The following is a 14237-nucleotide window of genomic DNA, read 5'->3' on the forward strand; positions in this document are numbered from 1 at the left end:
AGGCGGGTTCTTTAAAAAGACCACTTTAAAATTCGCGCTAAAAACATACGTATGCGTGACGTCATTCAACGTCACTCATACGTAGTTGCCCCCCAATATGGCGGTGCCCATGAGCCGCCATTTTTTGGACCAATGGGAGCCTATGGAACCTTCGCTACCATTGTACATATACCTTGGGCACTGTAACCTCCTTCCATCCTCCATGCTTCCATCTGACAACGGCACGTGTGTGACGGTCGGTGATAAAAGCTACCGTGGCTGTGATGGTAAATGATGAGATGAGTCTGTGTAGAAGTGGAGCGCTGTTTGTGCACGCATACATTGCAGGTCGTTAAAGTGCACGTTATAATGGTGGCATGGCTTGCAGAAGTGATCGTCTTAAGTTATGCTCTCTCGTGTTCTACTAGGTGTCAACTGTGGTCTTGAAGCTGGTCAGCGTTGTGACTGTGCTTGATATACGCCACGACGTTTACGTGCGGCCAATGCGTGTCTGCAATGTATCGGATTTGGCGACCTTGTGCAGTTTTGGAATGCCTGCTACTCCCACAACGGCGTGTACTTCACGGCAAGATTCATCGCGAGCTCGAGAATGAATATTTCCACGGAGTTTTAGAAAAATTACCCGGCCTGAAAGGCAGCGTGATAACACAGCCGAACAAGAACGCCGTGCGTAAGTTTCTCGGTGCTGCTTACGCTGCCGTAGGCACACCCGCGCGTCGGTTCGCTGAAGACTCCGTGCAAGCGGACGAACGCAGCTGCATCGAAAGCGAGCACCTCAAACCTGTTATAGCGGACGTCGTCGCAGACCTGCCGGCAGCGTCCTATGATGGTTTGAAGTGCGTTCTTATTAGCCTTTGCTTGTGGCCGCAGACCGAGTCAACGACGACTCCACACTTTAAACTGCTGTGGAACGCGCTTGATCACGAGTGCAGCGCTCGATGTACCGCATGGGACAAACAACGCCAACTGCTACTAGCCGATTGTTTCTATCATCTGAGGCTAAGCAGGATCACGAACTACAACAGAACCATGCTTCGCTTGGTAGGGCATGCAATCGGCAATTTGACCGCGCAAGAAATGGTTCAGTACTTGTTCTATACAAACCTTCAGCGCTCGATGGTACAGGAGGTAAAACGTGCTATTGAAGGAAAGCTGCTTTCTTGCTTCGAGGAGCTTAGTGTTGCAGAAGTAGGCATAGCTTGTCAAAGCTTTTTCAAATGTCAGGAGGTAATTAGAGACAGGAATTTGCTTGGCTGCATTGTGAAGTCTCTGGAGAAAAATGCTTCAAAAGCAGACAGCATTGTCGTGGGCGCATTGGCAAAAGCACTTCGCTACAGTCGGTCTGGCCACGACACATCCAGATGGCAGAGTGCTCTTGCAGCATGTGAGCCTTGCATTAGTAACTGGGCTCCCTCCACTGTAGCACAAGTAACTACGCTGGCTACTGCACTGAAAAGCTACCACCCTGGACTTCTAGACGCTGCGCTGCAACACACTGTGGTGAAGCTGACAACAGTTCGCCTCAAGGAAATAGCAAGGACGCTGCGAGCTGTGGCACTGTTTAATCACAGCTGTGAAGGAATGAAACAACACCTAGAGTCCATCTTACAAGAGCTGTGTAGCCCTCGCAGGAAAGCAGAGATAGAAGCTCACCACAATGCACTTGTGTCTGCAGCGTGGTACCTGGCAATTATTGGCATATACTCCAATGACCTCCTTGTAATGGCACTAAATGAGGATCGGATGTGTGGTAGTCATAGACACAAAGATGTCAGCTTTCATGCAGAAGCACTCCAGAGTTCAGTGCAGATTGAACACCCACAGTACTTGGGTCCATGGCTGAGTCAGCAGACACTTGAAGGCCTACGGACTGAACGCCACCTAATTGGGCGAGACCTTGACCAGAAAACGACTGGGCTGGTCCGTGCCGAGAGGGCTACATTAGAAATTGCCAACCGTTTGCGGGCCCGGTTTGGTGATGTTTGCCATGTCACACGTGCACTAGCCCACCATCATTATCCTGATATCTTGCTCTCGCTAGAGAAATGTGGTGGAGAGTTGAGAGCCTCAGAATGCAAACTTGAACTTGTTCGCACCGCATGGAAACCACAGGAACAAGGCAAAGCTATGTCTTGTGCCATAGTTGTGCATGGGCCTGGATCCTACAGTACCAATTCTGGCAAGCTTCTGGGAATTGAGAACATGAAGCTGCGCCAGCTTTGCCATTTGGGATTCAAAGTAATTGAAGTGCCTCATTTCCTTCTCCATCAGATGTCAAGATCAACATTTGACCTCTGGATTGAGCAGCAGTTACTGGCTTTGTGGGTGTCTGATGAGATTCCAGATACTTGCTCAATAAAACGAACCATGTAGGCGATGTATCCACCGAAGTACAACTTTTATATACATGGTCAGATGCTTCTCATATGGTTCATACTAGTTTAGTGCTGCAAAATAAGTGTCTGTAAAGGCTTTCATTATGTGGCCAATATCATCAGGGACTAACAAACACGCTCAGTTTAATAAGTGAACTTATTTTCAGCACATCACAAATGTGACTCATTGCAGGTGTTTGTACCAATAGAAAATCGCGGTGCATTTTTTCTGTGACGGCTTTTTTGCAAAAGCTAAGGTTCTCATGCTTAAAGCTAACTTCTATGCTGATCATGCCGTGTACTTTCTTTTTAGCATTCTCCATCAAGCCACTGGGAATTTACCATGTCACCATGTAAGGCCGTTAGTAGTTACTGTTGTAAGCATCCACTGAAGAATTCATATCGAAAGTTGCTTTCAGACTTCTTTTCTCTCTCTCTAAACGTTGATTTCTCCACCAAGATGATACTTTATATACATCTCCTCTTTTGCACACTCGGCCTTCTGCTTCTTCTTTAGGGGTATGCAAGTAATACTTTATCGAAAGTGATTCAGATATGGTTGGAACAGTGTAACAGCCCGAATTGAATAATTATGTGATTATGCGCTACTTGTGTGAATATTCGTACAAAATGTATATTGATGCGAAGTGCTAGTGGCGAGGCTGAAATTAAGGCTGTAGCTGTTAAAAGATGCAACAGTGATCTCCACTAAGAGCACACAGCGTGAAATCAGTAAATTGAGCTGGTGACCCTCAGGTCATTGACAGAAAAAACTACCTTTCCTAATGACGGCAAGTAAAGAAATTAGCATTATATCTCGGGTGATGAGAGGGGCGGGAGTTGCGAGCCACAACTTAATGTGTGGGTGAATACCGCCGTGTCGCCTGGTATTGGACGCCATGTGGTTGTACGAACTGCTTTGTGGTGCTGCAAGTGCAATTGCAGCAGCATACTGTATGGCGTTGGAAGTGTAGTTGTTTTTGAAAGTCTCCAAAGAAAACTACAGTGTGCCCAATTCAACCAATTCAAACTATGCGTCTTTTATTAAAAAGTACTCAAAACAAGAACTTGAGATTGTATTTGATAAGGTTGAATGTGTACTATTTGATTCATCCAGAGCATTAATTAGGGGGATGTTTAATTTGATAATAAAAAATAAATATTTGCACCCCCCCTATTCTTTGACTTCCAGACAAACACTAATGCTGTTTTGCAGAAGCCACTGATATCCACAATTCTTTGCCGATGTGGAGATTAAGGAAGCCACAAGTTCTCCACAGCATCACAAACATGCGACATTAAGGAAGTTTCTTGCACATTTTACATGATAGCTCTTAAAAGCCCTGTTCATTAAAACTGGTGTCATTGTTATGAGCGAAAAATTACGAGTACGATTGGCTGATGGTAGTGGGCAGGCGACATGGCCGTGCACTGACCGGCCCTCGGGTTGTGTGGCACCAAAAGAGCACGAGACATGGTGCTTGCCAACTCGGGCTTCACCTTTGAGGTGGGAGGGTGAGTGTTAACAAGCTCTTGATGATCCTTGGATCCAGAGTTGACATGCTACTCCTAGGCCACGTAGGCCCATTACTAGTTCAGCTTAGCTTTACATCTATCAGGTGGTCTTTCACACAATGTGACAGCTTTTGACTGTATGCTAGTATGTGTGGGATAACAGAGGCACAAAATGAAAGATTAGTGATTAAGCAAGTAACAAAGGGGAAGGAGACTGCAGCCATGAAATTAGGAGACGCCTGCTTCTGGGAAAGAACAATGGTTAGCCTTGACCGCCTAGTAAAGAGCAGAGACATTAGTCTGCCAACCAAGATTCGTATAACTCGTGCTATGGTCTTTCCAGTTGTGATGTATGGATGCGAGAGTTGGACTGTGAAAAAGGCTGACCGCCGAAGAATTGACGCGTTTGAATTGTGGTGCTGGCGAAGACTCTTGAGAGTTCCTTGGACTGCCAGAAGATCAAATCAGTCGATATTGTCGACCATAAACCCTGACTGCTCATTGGAGGGTCAAATTCTGAGGGTAGGCACTGTTAAGTTAAAGCTCAGCTACTTTGGTCATCTGATGAAAAGAGAGGAGCCGCTGGAGAAAGATTTGATGTTGGGAAAGGTTGAGGGTCGCCGGAGAAGGGGTAGGCAGCGAACGCGATGGTTAGATGGCATCCCCGAAGCACTGCAGATGAAGTTATGTGATGTTAGGAAGATAGTGAGAGACCGGAAAGCGTGGCGTGACATGGTCCATAGGGTCACGAATAGTCGGACATGACTGAACTGAACTGAAAGGGGCATGTATGTGTGTGTAGGGGCCATTAATGCTGTTGCTTCGTGTGCAAGTGTCCCAATTGTTCTTGACAAATTGCATTTTCACATTAAATGTCCGTGCCATACTTCAGTATTACTGGCCAATAATGAGCAACAGTTTAGCAACTCTTCACTCTTCAGGCTTCCCTGTACCATGCACTAAATGGAAGTTCACAGTCTATTGAGCACAGGTACATTTTGTACAAGTCCAAGGATATCCTGCTACAGTGTACTAGTACACTGTGACCGTGCCACCATCCTGGAATGGTCGTGCCAAGTTGGCTGTTTAGTGTGGTTTGAGGCAACGATGGACCTGGTTGCTTGCTAACACTGCTACTAGCGCACTGCCAAAAAGCAATGCAGACCTGCCAACCCCACAGTGCTAAATCTGCTATAGCAGATGCCAAAAAATACTAAAATGTTTTTATTACTCAAAATCTCTTTTCAATGATTGAAAACAGAGCAGTCTAAACTAGAGTTCCGAAAGGTTCGTAAACACAACTTCAGAAATACTTATTTGAAGTGAAAGGTTGGGAAAGTACTGAGGAGGTTACTCCTCTTGCCTTCCGCAGAAAGTCCTTGTCAAACACCTGCTTGTGACAAACTCCAGACTCCTAGCATTTGACAATTAAGTTGTTCACGGCCCTTTTTTTGACATGGAGGAGGATAATCTGGTGCATGTCTTCTTGACTTTGCTAAACACTCTTTCACACTCTGCGTGAGTCAGAATGCAGTGGCATAGCCAGAAATTTTTTTCGAGGTGGGCTGACGTTGCTGCTCAACCTCCTCGTATCAAGATACCTATCATCAATATGTCACCACTCAACTGCGCCACAAATTCTGCATGCCGGGATGCAAAGATTGCACGGAAGAATAGTACCGTCCGGGGCTTTTGTTCCATTGAGTATCCTGCGCATGTATTGTTCCAGACGAAAATCATTTGCTTAGCTAGCAAATTCAGAACTGATAATTCATCATAGGCAGTCTTCCAGCCATAAAATTAACAGTAGTTCGAATATGCAGACTTCTTGACAGACCCGCAGATGAAATGATTGCCTACCCTCTCTCCAGAGTGCTTATAACTTTTGATTATAATGCAGCATCTGACCTCTAACAAATTGAAGTGTTACAGACGAGGGCTCTCAGCAGACCACTTCGACACTTTTCACCGGAGCATAAATAGCGGCTAAAAACACCGAGATCCAGTGCGAACAAGAGGCCCGAGAGGAAGAAGACAGCGCGGCGTCAGAAGATCGAGTTTGGCCTGCGGAGGTTGCGCATGTGGCGTCACGCTCCTTTCTAGCTATTTTTTCTTTTCTCCACGCATTCCATCTCTGCGTGCTTTGTCAGCTTGTCTGATAGTATGGTATAGTATAGTATAGTATGAACGATTTCAGAAAACTAAATGCACCTTTCCATTTTTTATTCCCACCGACATCTCTTTTCGGGCCTGAAAAAGATATACTGGAGACAAAGTCCAGATTGACTTCCGGCTCTGGTGATTGTTTTGGTCTGCGGTGTACGACAATATGAAAAAATTGCGTGGGGGGCTGAAGCCCCATAAGCCCTCCCCCTGGCTACTCAGAATGCCTAACATAACTTCTGAGAGCGTATAATACTTGAAAGTATGCGCAATGTCCTGAAGACTAGCAACAGCGTGCCCTGCTCGTCCGTGCACTCCTGAATGGTTACTTCTACTCGATCAGAAAAGCCGTGAAGAGACACCCGGCTTGAATAGTGGCTTGGTCCACTTCAGAATTAAAATACCCATTAATCTTCTTGTTGGTGTCAACGATACTTGCCGAATCCTTATTCTTCTTTATACCAAGATGGAGCTGAATTTCCCGACGACCGGAATGCGCAATATTCACATCAAGCAGCAGGAGGTGCAGAAAGTGTACCTTTCGTCTTTGCTATATTTTTGTATGCACAAAAATTCCATTGAATATTTGGGCATGAACACTTCAAAAGTACTTCTTGTAGACATCTTACAATCGCACCCGCAGCAACTATGCTGCCAACACAGTAAGCCTAACAACTTGACAGCCTCGGCTAGCCGAAAAGTGAACAATTGCGATGATGATGTAGCCGTATTTTATTTAACGGGCATGATCTGATTGAAGTAGAAGCGCCGGCAAGTGATGCGACAAATAAGATGCGCCGCGGAGTACACAGCCCGCCATGAGACGGCGCACACGGCACAAAACCAGCTGGGTTTGCGTTTTCACATGTCAAATTAGGAAAAATCGTAAAATGAGAGTGGGCACTACGATACTCGTAAGAAAGCACTGAAAATCTGGCACTTTACAATAAAATCGTAAAATGTGGCGGGTATGGCTATGCTTGACATTCTGTTACTTAAGATACCGGTTTAAAGTACTTGGAAGAGTAGCAGCTGCAAAGACTACAGGTTCATGCCTTGCAAGAAATTAAAGGAATGTTTTATGAACTATCTTACTGGGTCTCGTAAATTGTTTAAGAATGGCATGAATACTTGCCGACCAGCTGAACGGAAGATGTAGCCACTACTCCTTGCTCTCTTGTGACATGAGCATTTTCATGCAAAAAAATTTACCGGGTGCATGCACTTTCATGACTTACCCCTGCATCATGATCATCAGCAAATGTCGGACTAAGGTGACTGCAGAACAAAGACCCCTCTCATCTCGAACTGAGTCAGTTCTATGCTACCAGCACTCAAAATTCCCAACGTTATGCCCTGGTATGCTTAGCAACTCTCAGATTTTGATTGGAGTGTCATTAACCTGCATCTACTCTGGACCCACTCTGCTCACTTTCTCTCTTGTGTTACTGCTGTAGCCAGAAAAATTAAAAAAAGGTGCACCTTTCAGCAAGCCATGAATTTATGCACTTTCAGGCAAGAGAAATTACACAACTTTTGAGGCACTAGAGAACCAGCACAGACATCATTCTCAGCATGCTGGCCGAGAATCTGGAAACTTAACTGAAAGTTCCACTGCTTTTCAATGCGAGAGAATAAGGTCATCTCTCACTACATGGACTTTGACAAACAGCACACAAGTAATTTTGCAGAATTTATTCTCCTTGCCATTTAAAATGTACAATGCTTTGAAATAATTTTACAATGATCAAGTTAATCATGGCACATACAAACACTAGTACTTGCAAGGCAAAGTTCCACTCGGCTTCGGACCAAAATAAGCAGCCTTTACAAGACAAAACACTATAGGCGACTTTTCATATATCTTTTAAAAATAGAGCATAACAGCCAAACTCGAAAATTAAAAAACTGGCTCTGATACAGCACAATGCAGACTGTTATTTGTCAATGATTTAAAATCATCTGCCATTCTAATAGGCCATACATGTAGCAACTGCTTAAAAGTGGAATTAAAACTAATATATGCTATACCTGTTGTGTACAGACTAAAAACCTCAAACCTTGTTGTCCATGACAGCAAACGGCCACTCACTGCTCTGCAGTACGTAAAATTTACACGGATGTTTTGACGAAAGGCAATGAAGTACTGCTCCCATCTAGTATCCAAGTGAGCGTAGTCCATCTATTAAATAAGCTGTATCCAATGCTCACTTGAACTAGACGTTTCTCCAGCCGAGTCGGCATACTCTCCAGACAGACCTAACACAAGACAATTGTAACATATGACCTCAACATAGACTGGCTTCGCCTTTACAGCAAGGAGGGGCAGTGTAACACAAACTCATATCCTCAACATTCACAAATGACTGTTCAGATCAGAAGGGACTGCTGTTTAAACACCTTTGAGTTTGCACAATTGAAGCCATTAAACTGGGTGCTACCCAGCACAAAGTACACTGGACCATTTGCTACACTACTGAATCAGATGGACTGGGCATCACCTAGATTGGTACTAGTTCCCTTTCTGGTGGCAACACACAAGGTACAAAGTCATGAAAAAAAAAAAAAAAAGGATAAGCACAATTGACAGATCCCAGGAACTGTCAAATGGCAATGCATGGTTTTACCGTTCGAGAACACATAGATACCAGCTGCAAACAGCTATTTTTAAAAATTGTTAAAAAAAAAAAAGGGCACTGCAAAGCTTTCAAACTTGACTTGAATGCTCAGAAACCCTTTACAGATCTGTTGCACAACTATAGAAAGCAGATTATCAAAATCGTTTCATGGTTTCTTTCAGCTGTTCCTTTGTATTCACTGCTGGCCTTCCTGTTCTGCTAATACTACTAGCGTGTTCATAAACTGCAGCATCACACGATGCAACTCCAACTTCTGGTCATGTCACTTGTGCTAACCTTTTTAACTGGCTAGTGTACAATAATCGCCACAAGCAAAACCACAACAGTCTGCTGCCAGTATTTGCCATACACAGACAAAAACATGCAGCAAGCAGTCACACAAGGCGTAGCCAATCAGGAAGGTTGCCTCTTCCCCGTCATTTGAAGAAAAACTGCACACGAGTGCTAAGCATTAAAAACTAGCCATACATGACTCGTCCCTGACATCGTGTGCAACCGTGATGTAATACACATGTATAATTGCTAAACTTGCTACCCCCTACAGCAGCAGGTTGTAAAGGAGTACATAACGGGTACATCGCTTTTGCTCCAATTCTGCCTTCTGCCTACTTTCACTGGTTACACCAGTGCAAATATGCAGCTAAGGTGTCCCCAGTCCCTCAGCTTCTCATTGCCAGTCACATGGTTGCACATGAATAACCCTTATGATCTCAGCCCAAGCACCTTCGCATGCTCAACAAAACAATGCATGTTTGGATACAGAAACCTTATTAAACCATCCCGAAGGTCCGATATACAGTAAGCCAAGAGGCAAACACCTTTTCAAAATTTATATGTTGTCATGCAGCATGCAAACTGGAAGTTTCTTCGCAGCATACTATCTACATTTTGCCCTGGCAACACATGAACTCAAGTTACATTCTGTATGAAGCCACAGTCTTCACACAACCCTGACGTCATGGCAACACTTTCACAGCTTTTTGATGTGTGCAAATACCGGCTTAGTGGTCAACGCAAATTAAAAGCATATAGGCTTACATATTTCACATTTCTTACAGCTATCAATCTACCACTGTGTCAGCCATTCAATTACTGTTTAAGCATCGCTATCTGATGATTTAATGCTAGATCAAGGTATGCATAAGAGCTTCAAAGTATATGCCATTATGAAACCTCTTCACTGATGGCATTGACATTGCTCATGCAGCGTGGCTCATCTACCTTCACTGAACGATGATCTACACGTGTGCCGCCAGGCAAATAAAATGTTAAAAGGATAAAAAAGAGAAATCTAGTCTCGTGCCGTCAGGCAAATCCAATGCTGGTAGGCCAAGTGGAATTCCTGATGCCGTGCATTCCTTGCTCTAAGCAACATCCAAGTTCGAACACAATGCCAATACTCTACTGCCAGTCTTCCACAACACCCAAGCAAAAAACCAAATCGCTTTAAAAACCAGCACCCAGCTAAATGAGGTTTTCAGGAAAACACGATAAAACTCCTGCCAAACTGCAACAGAAAATAAAAAAAAAAGATTTGAGATGAGAATATCGCCTAAAAACAAAATAAAAGGTGAGGATGAGCAACAATGAAGGAACCCGACAATGGCCACCTCTGCCCGTCATGTGGGCACAAGAGAGAATGCGCGTGGGAGAAGCAATAATCACACTGCGGTCACGTAATCAGGGAAGATGGGCTGTCCGTTGAAGTCATATTCTTCCGGTTACTTTTGGCCTTGGCTGCAATCTGTTTCTGCAGTGTCAGGAGCTTGTTCTGTGAAAAAACAAAAAACAAAGTTCAAGCAAATATTGAGGCACTTGTGTAAAGCAAGAGTGGCATGCTTCCTTTCTGAAGCATCTGCGGAAAGAAAAGAAAAATATTTCAACTTAATTCAAAACTTTTTGCATCTGCACCAAAATGGACTTATAACCAGTTTTGAAGCAAATGATAGTGCAGCCTAGCCTCTGAAATTTGCACGAAAAAAAAAAAAAAAAAAAGAAAACGAACAAGAATCTGTCAATGTACTGCAAGGTGTGTTCGATTCGACTGCACTTGTGGCACTAATTCAAAAAGCACAGTACCTTCGCATTTGTTCTAGTGCATGCCCATTGCACTTCCGCTTTCGGGTTGTATAAAAGTATGTGCCTAATGTAGAAGAAAGAGCTGATGTTGATGCTGAATTTTAACGGCACAAGGGTGGCTTGGCTTGGACAAAGAGTGCCGACCCACTTTCCAAGCATCTCACATCGGAGAAGCCAAGCACCACACCAAGGGAAAGCTTGTCCCCATTCAATCACTAGTGGGTACCAGCACCGAGTATAGACCTTTCCACAAATTGTAGCGCCGCGGCATCCCCTGGCGGATCCATGCAAAGCATGATGGGAGAACGGAATGATCGCCACCCGCGTCAGCTGCTGGCAAACGTGTTGGCATGCTGTGGTGCTGCTTTCTGCCATCATGCGTCTTCTCGTGCGCGTTGTTAGTGCTTCCTTGCAAAATGCAGCAAGCCTTGGATTGCTTTGATGGTTAACTGCTAGTCTTTGTGCAATTTTTTGCGACTTTTGAAGCGAAGGCTTCACTACGCCATGTAAAGCAAAGGTCGCCATGTGTGGCACCCGCAACTACAGCGGACCCGCCGTAACCATACTCTCTGCAGAAAAATCGTCAAATCTTCAAGCTGGGCGAGACTTTGGCGTGGATGAAAAGAATGTTCGCCGTTGGAGGAAACAGCGTGATAAAAATTTTGCTTGCGCCGCAACGAGGACTTTCACAAGACCGGAGAAAGGCCACCACACTGAAGTGGAGTCAGCACTGGCCGAGTTCGTCAAGTTGCAGAGAGCAGCAACACTTCCAGTGACCACGGAAGTGCTACAAGCCAAAGCAAGAGAGCTGGCAAGAGTGCGAGGTATTCCATGGGACCAGTTCAAAGCCAGCCGGGGCTGGTTGCAAAAGTTCATGAAGCGCTTTGGCTGCAGCTTCCGACATCACACGTCTATCTGTCAAAAGCTGCCGGGCGACTTTGAAGAGAAGCTGATTTCGTTTCAGCGATTCATTATAAAGAAGACGATGGAGAACAGCTACGCCCTAGGGCAAATGGGAAACGCTGACCGAACACCTGTATGGTTTGACGTGCCAGTGGCGTACACTGTCAATGAAAAAGGTGCGATGAAGGTAAAAGTGTGCTCAGCCGGGTATGAGAAGTAGTGTATGACGGTGATGGTGTGCTGCACGGCGGATGGCCACAAGCTGCCCGCCTATGTAATTTTCAAACGGAGGACGCTTCCAGTTCTGGAAGTGTTTCCTAGGAATGTGATTGTCTGTGCTAATGAAAATGAATGGATGACAAGCGAAATGGTTGAGGAGTGGATAAGAATAGTTTGGGAGCGGCGTGCAGGGGCCCTCTTGGCCAAACATTCACGCCTAGTCCTGGACTCATACTGTGGCCACTTAACTGACGACGTAAAAGCTGCGCTTGCCAAAGCTAGCACCGACGTCGCTATCATGCCTGGCGGCATGACAGGCCAGTTACAGCCTCTAGATGTATGCCTTAATAAGCCTTTCAAGGATCGGCTGCGCGAATACTACTTGGACTGGCTTGGTGAAGAGCGTGAGCTTACACCAACAGGTCATGTAAAGCGCGCATCGCTGGGAGTCGTGCCCAGTTGGATTTCTGCAGCCTGGGATGATATCCCGGAATGCCTGGTTGTGCGCGCATTCCACAAGTGCTGCATTTCCAATGCACTTGGTGACACCGAAGACTGTGCACTCTACGAGGAGCCCAGCGATAAGGAAGTCTGTGATGACGATGACTGAGCAGGATAATGTAAATAAATGTCATTTGCGTGCGGTACTTCTTGTTCGCAGTTGTCTTTTCGGTCGGCCTAAATTCGAGTAAATATGGTAGGCCTGAGCAGATATGAATGACCACCAACCTGAAAAGGTGAAAGTTCTTTCTTGAAAGGATGTGGGTGGCGAGTCAAGATTGTAAACACGACAAGCCAAGCATGACAGGCAGCATTGCAGTGCAGGCTGGTAAATTGTGCAATGCACGTAAGTTTTATTCAAGAAGACAGTTTACGGGGCTGGTTTATGGGAAGACATTAGCCACAATTCTGCTGTCAGAAATTTTGTGTTCCTGGAGGCCAATAATGTAAGCAGTACACTGCTGCTGCTGCGATTTGGCAGCAATGCGATGGCAAGCAGACAAATGCCTCCCCTCGACCACTCATTTCAGAAGCTGCCAAGGCCGAGCGCTGCACTTGTACTGTCTGGCACTGTCCACTGATGGCACTGCCATGGCATGAGACTGGTGCAGTGAGTGCAAGCAAAGCAGAGAGGCCTTTAATTAAACTCAAAGCTCGGTCAGTGATGACGACATGGCAGTGCTTGATTTCTCCTCTGGCTTTTCCTAGCATATAAAAGCTACATCCTCAATCCTTACTGAAAGTGGAACCTTTGTCAATAAGATGTGTAATATACCAATGCAGGCAGACTACAGTCCACGCTAATGGAGGAAAATTCTGTCCAATTATTCTTCTCCAGAAAAACTGACCCTGGTGTTTCTGGGCTAAGCTGATGTTTGTCTGGCAGAAAAAGGCTCATTTCCTGCCAGGAAAGCTGGCTATAAAAATGTATGCTTGCATTTCCAAGTGTAGATGTAAGCATGAAATGCCTTGTAGTATCGGTGCAGCATATTTTACAGAATGAACCTCTATCCAAGACACGGTCTAGTCCAAGACACAACCATCCCCTGCAGTGTCGATAGTGCGGCACGTAGAGTGCAACGTCTAGTACGTAAAACCTCGATGTAACGAACTTCAATTTAACGAATTCCCGGTGTAACGAAGTAGTTCAGTTTCTGTAACTTCGGGCACATAGAACACAATGTATCTTTATAGTCCCCCTATAACGAAGTAAATTTCACCGAACTTTCAATGTAACGAAATTTAGTTGAAGGCTCAATGCCTGAACAAAGGTGTACCATGAACCTGAGCGGTTGAGAGCAGCGCCCATCAAAGCGCACGCAGCCTGAAAACAAGCGCAGCATGGCCAAGGTAGGTCAACCTTGGCGCGGCAGCGCAGCAGAGTTGAGCGCGCTTAAAAATATGATGATGATGATACGACGCGACATACGCTGCGCCATCTGATGTACTAGTGCGCAGGAGGCGCGAACATGGTGTTGAGCAACTTCGCCAGGCGGCACGAGCATCGGCTCAGGTTAGGTGCCGCGGCGAAGCATGCAGGCTCCCTACCCAATTTATGCCTATTTTTTGCGCAGCGCAGGTGGGCGTGCAGCGTGAGTGCATTTGCTTGTTGTCGCATTGTCGCGTGACTGGTGACCTGTTCCTCATCGTCGTTGCAGTCGTGACACTTGTCTGGCGGCTCCGTTCCAGCAACATGAGTGGCAAGCAAAAGGTGCTCTCTCTAGAAGTGAAGGCCAGCATACCGGATGCCGTCGCGAAGGGCGAAAAGAAAAAAGATATTGCCGCAAAGTTCGGGATACCACAAGTTCACTCTCCACGATTTTGAGCTCCAAGGAATCCATCA

General features: G+C 45.4%; 2 protein-coding genes across 3 annotated transcripts in view; one reads left to right on the forward strand and one right to left on the reverse strand.

Moving 5' to 3' along the window:
• Positions 1–207: 207 nt before the first annotated feature.
• Positions 208–2381, forward strand: LOC146207317 (FAST kinase domain-containing protein 5, mitochondrial). Its single transcript, XM_084585342.1, has one exon. It carries the CDS (start codon positions 496–498, stop codon positions 2371–2373), a length of 1878 nt encoding a protein of 625 aa, XP_084441468.1. The 5' UTR covers positions 208–495; the 3' UTR covers positions 2374–2381.
• A 5352-nt stretch (positions 2382–7733) lies between these two features.
• The window catches only part of LOC146207318 (protein FAM76B-like), a 58300-nt gene continuing 51796 nt past the window's right edge, over positions 7734–14237 (reverse strand). For both annotated transcript variants that reach the window (XM_084585403.1, XM_084585435.1), the window contains one exon: positions 7734–10463. In XM_084585403.1, the coding sequence (XP_084441529.1) occupies positions 10365–10463 (99 nt within the window). In that variant the 3' untranslated portion in view covers positions 7734–10364. The remainder of the gene's footprint in view (positions 10464–14237) is intronic.

Source organism: Amblyomma maculatum, chromosome 1, assembly GCF_055883805.1.
Source record: "Amblyomma maculatum isolate TAMU_Amacu chromosome 1, ASM5588380v1, whole genome shotgun sequence".
NCBI lineage: Eukaryota > Metazoa > Arthropoda > Arachnida > Ixodida > Ixodidae > Amblyomma > Amblyomma maculatum.

Coding starts and splice junctions, on each gene's coding strand:
- LOC146207317 (XM_084585342.1), top strand. CDS start 496: ATGTATCGGATTTGGCGACCTTGTGCAGTTTTGGAATGCCTGCTACTC.